The 12843-nt window shown below is 37.0% G+C and overlaps 1 protein-coding gene across 4 annotated transcripts in view; it reads left to right on the top strand.

Moving 5' to 3' along the window:
• LOC110379988 (DNA-binding protein D-ETS-3) overlaps positions 1 to 12570 on the top strand; it is a 64310-nt gene extending 51740 nt beyond the window's left edge. For 2 of the 4 annotated variants that reach the window (XM_064035547.1, XM_064035550.1), the window contains 4 exons: positions 6442 to 6489; positions 10519 to 10708; positions 10877 to 11085; positions 12295 to 12546. In XM_064035547.1, the coding sequence (XP_063891617.1) occupies positions 6442 to 6489; positions 10519 to 10708; positions 10877 to 11085; positions 12295 to 12419 (572 nt within the window). In that variant the 3' untranslated portion in view covers positions 12420 to 12546. Of the gene's footprint in view, positions 1 to 6441; positions 6490 to 10518; positions 10709 to 10876; positions 11086 to 12294 lie in introns of all 4 variants that reach the window. The other 2 variants (XM_064035545.1, XM_064035553.1) reach the window with 2 other exon arrangements.
• The last annotated feature ends 273 nt before the right edge of the window (positions 12571 to 12843 follow it).

Here is a 12843-nt window from a genome sequence, read left to right as displayed (position 1 = left end):
GTAGGGGCACACGTCATGCGTAACTTATCGCCTTTGACGCTAGTCAACCGAATTTTGAAGTACGGCTGAAATATACGACACATATGATGTTTCAGAAAAAGTTGCAGCTTAGAGATCTGGGTAAAAATGAATCTTAGATTCGGTGTTAAACCAGACATGTATCTTCTTATTTTCATAAGTAGCAACTACAAAATATTTCGAGCCAAAATATGAACCGTCAGTTCTGACGAAAACCAATATGTTATGCATGTTGGAGCGACACAACTAAAAGCAACTGTGCACAGATGTTGATAAATTGAAACTAGGCGTTGTAAAGTAGGGCAAAGTTATCTATCGTACACCACCATTTAAAGAAAAGAGAAAACTAAAGCATAATGAAACAATAAAAAAGACTTGTGACTATGTCCAAAAAATCTTGCGACTATAACTCAAATCGTCTGTAACTGCTTTTGATCAAGCGAAGACAAAAGACATAACACAATCTTACAAATAAGATCTGCCGGTTGATCTCACAAAACAATTACTAACCAATAATCATACGTCTTAACAAATAGAAACGTCAAAATAAATCTGTCGGGGTGAACATTATTGAATCCGGGAGTGGGGAGCACAGAATCGCAATCAAACGGCTAATGCCACAGGGGCCCGGAATTGCACTAACGACTCACTGGGGGACTGGTAATGCACTGAAATCGATTAATTATCCTTTTATTATTACTTTATGGCTCTTTCACTAGTTCTGCGCGAACTATAGATGAAATGTCTTCACCTGGTTCTTTGTCTTCAGTTCTTTATTTGCCGAATGTAGTATTCTTACAAAATATTTTCCCACTCGATGCCACGTTTCGCCATGGATAAGTTTTTTATAACATGTTTCTCACGAGGCTTAATAACATTTTACGTTACAAACTACTACGCCTTTGATTCTTCATAGTAGCCATAATACTACCTGCTAAGTATAACATAATACTTAATATCGAAAAAACTGCCCTGAAATGACCACCTTTTATTGATCGTCGGATGTCTATGCTGGCGGGCGTCATAATTGGAATACAAATTCGCTCTTTGACGCCACGGCCGCACGTCGGCCAGTGATTTGGCCCTTTGTGCCGCACGCATTAACTCCTTCAGGCCTCAAGCAACACCCCACACTTTATCATCTCCAAATCGAAAAACAACTTTAACATGATGTAATAAGGTATAAAATAGCAGATCAACATCCACCGCCACCGATTTTCGATTTTCAGCTAATGCAGTAAGAACTATTTCTCTTTTGTCGTATGACGCACATCATTGGCACTCAGAGTTTCCGCTGAGGGATAACGTACTTTATTGCGTGTGGATAGAGTTGGATTTTGTTATTGTATGTATTTTGTACTGCGAAAATGTAGTGGTAATGGCGCGTAATTACAGTAGAAAAGACTAACACCGTAAGGTTCATTTGGTGAGCACCAATCAGTTGTAATGTGAAGGGGTTTCGGTTTGAGTGCCGCTCTGGGCACCAACTGATTCACTTACTGGCAAACACTTCAGGCCACTTGTTTAGACGATTCAGGAGTTTCTTTAACTAGAACATTTATTTTGGCAAATAAGTTTCGCAAATAAGTTAGATTTACTGATAGACAGCTTTCGCTTACAGACAAGTAAACTGAATCGTAAAAAATATCTAATCATAAATTAGCTAATTAAAGCCCTGAATTTTTTTAATCAACACAAGGTCTTTTTTGTGAGATTTTGGATATTATGTTAACTGAAAACTCCAAGGCACTACTGTAATTACCTCGGTGACCACCCTTACTACCTTACCTTAGGGTTTATTCCTAGTAACTGTTCTAATTTAGTTCAGGCATTTCCTCATTCTAGTCACAGATTTTTACCAGAAAACTCCTGAGATATTAACACGTAAGTACGTCATGTAAGAATGTCGTGAAAAAACATTTATGTTGTTTTTTCTTACACTAAAATTCAGGAGCCTCACCCAATATTCTACATCTGTGGCAGAATTTCCTCGACATTGGCTCTATAAATAAATAGTTCACCATGTTTGCCATAAGAATGCATTGTTGACAGAGCTTCGAAGGGGAAGCGACGGACCGTCCCGACAAACAGCGGGGGACATATTGTCCACTAGCCAAAATATAAACGAGAAATATGCTCGCCTTACTCTATCATTTACAATTAGAACATACATAATAAAGGTGGAGTGGATAATTTAAGACTTTGAAAAGACTAAACAGTAGGATCTCACCTTAGGCCATAAATATTCAAACTGAATTGATGATATCATTAGGAAGTTCTATGGAAGTAATGATCGATTATTTTAGGTACTCGTTTAATCGTGTAGCTATTGTTCTGATATTCTATCAAACATTATTAACTGAATGCTCATAAATAGGTATTCGTCACATTGGGCGTGGATTAAGCGCAAATTACAAAATTATCCACATCAACCAAAAAAATCAAAGATACTACAAAAAAAAAACAGCCTAACACAAATCTCAAGATACCTTTACAAATCGCAAATCGATTGGAATACACAAAAACAATCAGAGTGGCAATAAGCGGCGACAGAAGCCGTGACGGGGTACATCCCACCAATTTTGTTCGCAAATGGGAACTGTTATAGCTTTTGACAATTCTATTTGCGAAGCTACAGATGTACTTACGAACGTAACTTCGTTTGTAGGTGATTCAGAACCGTAGAACGACGGTATGTTTCGAAATTAGATATGTTTTGAAGTTATGATTGCTTGAGATTTGATGCTTAATCTGTGTTTCATGGATTTACGTGGTGTTCGTAAATGTGTGATGAGTTGTTAAAAGAAATGGTTTACAATGGTCCCAAAAATAAATTATCGGGAGGTTTGTTATATGTTAGTAAGTAGGTAGGTACTTAGAACGCAAATGTTAAATCATCTAAATCTAAATGGTTGGCATCTATAAGTATAATCATTTCACCCACCCATCCAAAAGCGAATCAAAACGGGTGTAACGTCAAACGAATGGAAATTGGTCAACGTTTTGAAGGGGTGGCGATTAGAGCAAATTATTAACTTGTGTCGAGATATAAATTATGATTCAGAAATTGTGGGTTCTTTTAGAGTTCATAATAAAACAATTTGAATGCAATTATTTCATTTTATGATTATTGGGAGCTATGTAGATGGTGCTATAAGAAGATAAAAAACGGTAATTTTTTAACGGTACACTTTTATGATAAGGTATGTCATCCCTTTGCTGATACAACAGCTTCATTAATTAAACACTTAAAATTAATGTTTCTTTTTCTGTCATCGCATCATAAAATCCCAATCGTGCACAAATCGCAGGAACATGAACCGTCGGCGTGAATCCGCATCGCTTCGGGTTTCGGTTCGCGACGCATCGAAACGCTCAAAAACGTTCCCCGATCATTTATCATAATCATCTCGATTGGATCGCGCCTCGCCCTTCTAGCGGCTATTTACCCACCCTCGATTTAACTATTATTGTGAACATTTTTTTATGCTCAGCTTGGCTTTTGACAGTAACAGTGAGTTTGCAACATTTGTCGTCTTTCATCTTCGTTAATAGTGCTTTGACAGACTTTAATAGGGTTTTCTTCCGCGTCAGTCGTGTTGCAAATCACCTTGTTATTAGCTTTGTGTAACGCATTTTATATGTACCTATTCATGTACACTAATGATGTATCGTATACCTAACTGCCAACAGATACCAATTTTGGACTTATTTGCTAGATATACACCTAGTTATTCGGATAGTTCTTTCAATTATTATTTTAATATTTACAATGCCGTATTATTTTAAGTTGCCAAGGCCTTAAACAAAAACGGAGCTTGTGTGCTAGGCGGGCAAAAAGCTACTGTAACACATTAACGTGTACCTTTGATATACTTACATAGAAACACTTGTTCTTTTGCGACGTGACCCATGGTGGTTGTTAGCATTACTTTTCTTCTTCTACCTATTTTTGTATCTACGTAACGTTTATCTGAAAATACATCATGTCTTGTATTACTTTTCCGGCGCGTACTTATGTTTATGCGCTTTCTAAAAGAAGGCTTCAAAAGTAAAATTAAAGGACTGTATTAGTGTGATTTGCCACTCACTTTATGATTACTAAGTATATAACTAAGTAATTACTTCATATGAAATCCGTTACACTTGCGTGTTCAGAAATCCAGACGTAGGTGTCATAATTCAGTGTAGTACAAAATTATAAGCGTCAGCGAGTTGCGATTTTAGCAAACAAAAATGCTTTTGTTTATCAGGACGAACCGTAGTTTATATTTTAAACCTATTTTCTACAATAATATAGATACACGTGTAGGTACAATACAATAGGTTCCTTAACTAGCTATGGTTTTGTCTCCCAAGCCCGAATGTAACTTATGTTTTGGGCCAACGGATAAAAACTATTTTGCTTGCACTACTAATTATTACAGGAAATGTCGGATTGTTAAATAAGTGTTTAACTTCAGCTGTTTTCTTTTTACAACGTGTTAATATTTCCTCATGTAAGAAAAAGATTTTTCACGAACTTACTTTTATGCTAGCCGTTAATATTGCGAACTATACTATTAATAATATGAATTAATGCTCTCAAGTGGGTCTCGATTCGTTACATTCAGTCTGCTTTATAGTCCGTCCAACTCGAGTGTCATTACCATCGCCACTTCATTATGGCATTAACAAAAGGCGAGAACTGTCGTTAGGGGGCGCTATTGTTTCAATTTGAATGTGCCATTGAAATTATTACTATAATTTGCATACAACGATCGTATGTATAAAATTATGAGGGCAACTTTTTATGGTCGATCCTAAGTTAGAACTTGGGGTTGAAATGCGTCGGCTTCGTGTATCTAGGCGTCAATAATACTTTTGATCAGAAATGTAGATTATGCGAATAGTCAGAAGAAATGTTTGGACAAATCATTGATGGTATTCAGTTTAACTTTATTATACCTATAATATGAAGAAACTGACACCGTGCTAGCTGATAATAAATAATGCTACCGCCTCGTTCACCCATTTAAATCAGAAAATAAGTTATTCTTCATGTCGTTATTTTACTCACAATTTACTTTTTCAAAAATCCTTGATGATGGGTTGTGGGACCTGACTTATTTTTAATTTATGAAGATACCTTACCCATTTAGTATGTAAACTGTATGTGTGAAACTTAGAACAAAGGCGTGATATACAACAAAAACTTTAACAAAAATGTATAAGGCATTCTTCAAAGCGTGTAAGGCCAGACACGCCGTCGACGTGCAGCCGACGGGCGACTATCTATGCAAATTGAGATAGTTGCACACCGACCTCATTATGCCTATTTGTAATGCAATCTATGCAATGTATCTGGGTTTTTTCGGCCGGCATTGTTGGCGGCCAGTTGTCATGGCAACGGTTATCTTTTACGATGTTAGGTGATCTACAACGAGGCGATTGCGACAATCGCTGGCGTGATTTGCTGTTGGTCTTAAGATTGTTGTCGCGACTTTCGACGGCCTATGAAGATAACCTTATGGGTTTTAAGGTTAAATATGTTGATTTTGTACTTAGGGTTCTTTTAAATGTGTTTTTATCTAACTTTGAAATTGATATTGATACACAATTTAGAAATAATCGTTAGAAATAATCAAGCTTACAAATGATGTTTGCAAAAACCCCTCGCACATGCATTTTTTGAGAACACGTTTCATAAACATAAAAACGGTTATAGTGAGCTAACCCTAAGAGATAGACATAAGCTGTCACGGTCACTTTTTTAGAACTTTTAAAGGGAAATAAAGCTGTGATACTTCATTGTAGCGAATGTTTAACCGTTTACGCAGCGCAAGCAACAGAAGCTCTCAATAGAACAAAAATCCCCCGATTTTGAAACATTATTCATTACTGCTCTGACCCTATTAATCTTGGCATGCTGATATTAGCCTACAACCTTCTTACATTACCTTCTACAAACAAACTTTTCAGCTTTATAATATTAGTACCTATAGACTAGTGGTCGCCCGCGACGTCGTCCGCGTACAATTTTTTTTTAACTACCAATTAAGACCCTCACTTCTAAAACAGGACTTCCTCGCGAACTATCAACCCCCGTCTAACCCCATAATGAATAGATTTTGGTAAAATCCCTCCTTAATGCATGTCTTCCCTCTAAGTATAAATAATCTACCTCCCTTCAAGTTTGTAGGAGTTTATAGTTTCTGAGATTTCTTAATTACTAGGTAATGAGCGAAAACTTTACAAGGCCCAAGTTCACCGACAACATACTTGTGACATATGTATGTACATGTTTGCTTTTAAAATTCATAGTACTTACACAGTTATTTTAAGAAAACAACTCGTTAATGGTTGTCGTTGAACTTAGGCCCAAGATTTAAGAAAATGTTTTAATATTGCAATCTTTATTTTAACATTGTTTGTTTGTTTCAGACCCTTATCAAATGTTTGGCCCCACGAGTAGTCGACTCGCAAACTCAGGTTAGTAAAATGTTATATTAAGCTTATAAGTAAGTACTATTTGCAAGTACTTTCTAAGTATATCTTGGACACCAATGGCGGATAAAAAGGTGAAGGATAACATCTTGAGGAAACCTGGTCTATATAGGCTAAAATCTTCAACCCACATTGAGCAAGCGCGGTGATTAATGCTCAATCCTTCTCCTTGTGAGAGGAGGCCTGCGCCCAGCAGTGGGACAATAAAGGGGTTATAACAGTAACTATTTGCAAGAACACATATGCGGCTACCCTTAATCACTTTACTGTCCCAATAGTTAAACAATCTGTGTGAGTTACATATGACTCATGGGACAGGAAAGTTATTAAAAAAACTTAACGACAGCTGGTTTCCTACATATATTATTTTAGAAAGCAAGTATAGGTAAACTATAATATCGTTCTTAAGGTGGTATAGCTATGGAAGGTGTTCATAACTAAGAATATTTAATAAATTATTGAAAAACAGCATACATTACTTTGGCTTCCCACCACACTCAATGATTAATTCCAATTAAAACATTTCTAGAGTTAAAAGTAAACTAGTACCTATAGTAACAAAATAATCCAGCGGTGAAAAGGTCAGGTGACCTCAGAAATTAGGGTGGCCGATTCTCACGTGGAAATCACGCGAGATCTCGATAACGGCCCCCAATACATTGGGGTCAAACTGGCATTAACTCTCACTTATCACAGCGATTTAGGGGTACATGGGGTGCAGGTACCGTGAAGTGATCGTGTGTCATGTATGTGTACTTAGAAGTCATGTTTTTAATGAGTAAATTGTGATTATGGTGCCATATTATAGGTAGGTAAAACTACATGTTTCGTGATAAAGTGATTCAATACTTCGGTATCCTAAGAAAGTAGACACGCCTACCAATCTACAATGTTGTCGCAGTCTCTCCTGAAGCATTCTTTATTTAGAGGTATTTCAGGCAACTAGGGCTCATGACACTTAATAAAACAGACACATGTACCTAGGTAGTTAAAGAAATAAACAAATATCAGTCAGAATGATGTTTTATGATGAGTTATTTCATACCTACATTCTACCGAAACTCGTGTACAAAAGTTATGCTTACTTATAATCTACTTACAATTATGCGCTACACGATAACAATGCCCTTGTCACAAAATTCACAAAAATGACTAAACAGATAGAAATAAGTTATCAAGATATGAGTGTCGCTAAATAGTCTCTAATAATCCAAATTGGCAGCAGTTAAATTGAAAAAAAAACTGTTCAAAGGTGACTGTTTTAAACGCCTAGCACAAGTATGAGGTATTTTCAATACAATTCTTTTGGCGTCGCCTATGACACGCGATTTCTTCGATAAGCCGCCGCTACGGAACGTGGCAATGTCACGAATATACACAATACTCTAATGTTTATGTTCATACTAATCGTGAATACTTTTATGTTTTTCCAACCATTTTCTTTAGAAATAAAGCTCGAATAGAAATTGGAAACAAAAAGTCAGAGGCGTATATAGCAAAGTGACCTTAGATGATTTTACAATCTTTATTTTAGATAATTTTGGTAATAGCCGTACATAATATATGTACCTACTTGATTCACAAAAAAACTTAGCCAGGTAATATGTGGTAGACGTACCAGACTGGATCTTGCGATTCATAATCTCCTCATGATATTAAAGTTCAATGTGAGGTACAATATTAAAAAAAATGCATCAATAAACATAATAACACCTACACTTGAAAAACGAATGCAAATCAAAGTCTAACGTCGCATAGATTGCGTTGCCATTACATAAAAAAAAATAACTTTCTCACAAAAAACAGTACAAACTCGCGTTATCTTCTCGATCAATCTACTCAAATCGACCCTCTAGAAACTAAAACACGACTATCTAACTATCTAATACTACTGGGCCACTTTCCACACTCAGATTTATGTAAATCACACGTTATTATGGCAATATCTGAAGGGAAATTATTTATATAGGGTAACTTTAATACCGCTGGTTATCAATGTTAAGTAGAATTAAATTGTCAGGGGTTGGGGTAGTTTCTCATGGTTTCACATTAACTGTAGTTAAATTAATTTTGTTTTGTATTATACGTAATAATTATGTTTTGTGTTGGGATTCGATTTTGCTGTAAAAATTGTGGTTTTTGGTATTTTATTCGATTTGGTTTAATAGTCGTCATCCTACACCTGTCTTAAAACTTTGTAATACCTAATGCTGCAATTAACTTGTCTCAATCTTTTGACCACTTCATCATGCTAAAACCATGCTGACCACTTTAAAATCATGCTCATTGATTGCCCTTTTAAGAATCTCACTCCTCACTCAAGATATTCATTCTCAATTTAATTACCATAAAATAAAAATACTACAATTAAATCAAGCGAGCGATTACCAAGTTCATGGGTCGCTGCACCGTCACACCTTTGCATCAGCACCGTATAATTTACTGTCAGTAAATCTTTGGCCGGCGCACGCGTCGAACTAAAAACAATTAGGGCCACGTGCCTGCCCCGATTTGTAATCATTGGCGCACCTTACCTGAGCACGCGAGTGCAACCCTATGTAAGCTAAGCTAGGTATCGATCGGCTTTTGTTTTTTATCGCGAGATTTGTAAATAGATTTCGTTCTTGCTGTAAAAGTTTGAACAAAACTTTCTCAAATACCACGAGGTATCGAGTGATTCAGAGCTCAAAAACAAGCCTACCACATTCTGTGACAAAATATAACAATAACAAATTCGTACATAAAAATAGCTAAAAACAGCTCAAAGTTTTATCTCCGCTCCCAAATTAACCATAGGCCTCAACAGTGATAACGTAGCGAAGTTTGAGTTACTACATTAATAAAATATAATACATAGGTACCATCAAGTTACCAACTTAATCACCATTTCAAACCCTACGATAGTCGATACACGAGCATACGTCCCACATCCATTTTAAGGCCGGGAGCACAATATTTTGGCGATCAATGCATTAATTGCGAGTCATAAAATCGATGAGGCATACAGCCAACAATGGATCAAGCGAGGCGAGATGCGATGCTACAAACGTTGTGACGTAAAAGACGATGCGCATATAAATCACGGGAAGGCACGGTCGTGTGCTCCCACCCTTAGTGTACGGTCCGTAGAACAGAAGTCGTTTGAGATGGTAGACTAGACGTTACATAAATCGGTTTTCGGTAAGAGGGATGATTTTTTAGTAGGCTTCTAAGTACATGCCAAAATTACCTTAATCAGTCTGGATCTAAATCTGGGTTATTTTTAAAAATATGCTGTGGTAAAAGTTTGAAAATACTCGATTAGTTTTTAGACATGGATGAATAGTTACTCTTAATTCTTACTCATTGTTATGAATTTTGTCTACTTTAATAGAGAGATTCATAACATAACCAGAAAAATGATTTTATGTGAAACTCCCCGACTGCGATTACCCCAAAGTCTTTTAAAAATGATCCGTGTCCAAATCATTTGTGCTGCCCTTACGAGGGCGGTTCCACACGAGTGGAGCCGGCGTCGATCGTGCGCGGATGTAGCACATCGCCCAATATCGTCGCTGCGACCCTGCCCATTAGCCCCAACTATCCACCAGTGTGTGGCGCGCTCATTTTATTGTGCGCCTTTTTTTGTTATTTCGTCTAATTCCCGGGTAGTGTAAAAGTGTGTGTACCTAATGTTGCGGGATTTCATGAAAAATTTCATAAAAAATGCACCCAGAATAGTAGTTTTAGTTGAATAAACAATCCAGTAGATGTCATCATTGTCATCCAACACTAGATGTAGGTAACCTGAAGACGTAAAGCTATCATACATATGAACAACGAAAGTTATAGACTGCATTTATAGAAAACAAATCGTGTCAGTAATAAGTTCAGGAAGAAAATTGCTAATAATGGATTTGTAAAATTGTATTGAGTGTAAAACGAATGAATAAAAAAAATGTTTTAGGAACTACAATTGTAATTCTTTTGCAATACTATACTACCGCACCTTACTAATATCGCTGCTATTTCCAGGTTCGGGCCAGATACAACTGTGGCAGTTCTTACTAGAACTCCTGAGCGACTCCAGTAACGCCGGCTGCATCACATGGGAGGGCACCAATGGGGAGTTCAAGCTCACGGACCCTGACGAAGTGGCCCGTCGGTGGGGAGAACGAAAGTCCAAGCCCAACATGAACTATGACAAACTCAGTCGCGCCCTCAGGTAACAAAGCTGGTACCCTAGCGAGCCCTAGCGAAAGAAAGGGTACCCTTTTCTCATGCCTCATTCACTGCAATGCGATTTCAAATTCAAAATTAATGCTAAAACAATGCGACTGTCTTTTCAAACTATAATTGTGACAACATTTTTCATGACTGTTTTTCTACACAGATATTACTACGACAAGAATATAATGACAAAAGTACATGGCAAGAGGTATGCCTACAAGTTTGACTTTCAAGGGTTGGCTGCGGCCACGCAACCAGCGGCCAGTGACCCCGCTTACAAGTACCAGAGCGATCTGTTCATGAGCTCGTACCACCACTCGGCGAAGCTCTCGTCGTTCATGTCGCCACACGCGGCGATGCCAACCTCCACAGGTAATATTCATTTGCAAGCGATGTGCTCCTGCGAATTGTACAAATGTAGGTGCGTGTGTTCGTTTTGCCTCTGTAAGGAAAATACTCAAGTTCTAAATATTTAATCTACAAAATCTTTACAACCTTCTACTTTTGAGATTTTTCTGCACATATGGTTCTTAAGTTAGGTGTGGACATATATTTTCTTACTTTTGGAGCGATTATTTCCGAAAAATTTACATTATCAATAACAGTGTAATCGTTAGGCATTGGAATGGACTACAGGACCCTAAAATAAGATAATTGATCTACGCTTGATCTAAACTCTAGGTAGAAAAAATGAATACGGAAAACTCACGGGTATTTAATAACACATACTTAAATCTGTCCACGGCAGTGTACCGTTTTGCTGGTAATCTGCATTTCTCTGCTAATGCTTCGGTACACTTGCGTGCACAAATATTTGCACGCCGCTCGAAAGGGGTTGTCATTGCCACGATCCGAGCACACTTGACTTAATGGAACATACTATTTAAACTCTGCAGTGTAACGTATTGGATTTTTTAGGATTAAACTCTATTTACATGAACAAATAAAACTTTATAGGTGTAGGACGTGTAGGTAAAGTTTTATCTCTATGAAGTTTAAATTTTGGTAGGCTTCAATTCCATATAAATCTTGTAGTAGGTAGAAAAGATAGGGAAAACCTCCACATTACGAATTATATTTAAATGTGCTTGCTGCTAAATTATACGATTATCTACCTAAGATTTTAATTCCCAGAGCATATGGCGATAACTTATAGCGTTCTCACACTAGCGGATTTTCCGAGGGCACCAAAAACTTGAACTACCACTTCCATTGCCACTATAATACTTCAAGTACCACGTGTATCCGTGTGACAAGTTTTTCTCGGTCCGCAAAAAATACCGAGCGGAAAATCCGCTGACGTGAAAACGGTGTAATGTTTAAAAACTGTTCGACGCAGATATGGCCACGCCTAGCACTGCGCAGAGCGTTTTTCTCAACTTTCTTATCAAATGCGCTCTTGAATCTAACGGCCTTTCCTAATATTCTGTCTGACTGAGGATTTTCTTACTGGAGACAGGATTTTGACATTAGTCCCATACAAATCCTTATCTCTAGAACGCCAGACAAAGGATAGACAGAATATTGGAGGCGGGCGTGAGTTATCACGTAAAAACTGAGGTAAGTAATGTTTTGTTTCAGCATCAATATTCCCGTCGGCGTCTTGGGGCAACTGGGGCGGCGGAGGGAGCAACTTGTACTCGCCCCACTCCATGGCGCCTCCCCACGTGCCGTCACACCTAGGATCCTACCCGCATTATGCATGACCAATTTAATTTTATCATAATTATTTCATTAATTCAATACGTCTTATAATTTAACGTAAAACCCATAATTTTCAATTCTTTACTATGTATTTATTGGCAGCATAAAAAGGAATAATTTTAGTATTAAATTCAGAATTTAGTTTAATTTTTACGTGCGTAGTAGAAATTATTAAAATTCGTTTCGGTTTCGCTCATGAGTTCATACGTTATATATATATATATATATGTAATGTACTTCTTAAAATATTTCCTTCATAAATTATGTATATATTTACATTATCAAATATTGCAATGAGCAATATATATTTTTTGATATTTCAATCGAAGGAACCCTTTTGAAATATCTTTTATTAGCTATCTAATAATCTGTAAACTGGTTACCATTTATCCTGAAATTTTTATAGTTTTAAATCCATTTTGATAA

The sequence above is a fragment of the Helicoverpa armigera genome, chromosome 1 (assembly GCF_030705265.1).
Source record: "Helicoverpa armigera isolate CAAS_96S chromosome 1, ASM3070526v1, whole genome shotgun sequence".
In the NCBI taxonomy this organism is placed as follows: Eukaryota; Metazoa; Arthropoda; class Insecta; order Lepidoptera; family Noctuidae; genus Helicoverpa; species Helicoverpa armigera.
The sequence above is the reverse complement of the archived record's forward strand: the minus strand, read 5'-3'. Positions and strand labels throughout refer to the sequence as shown.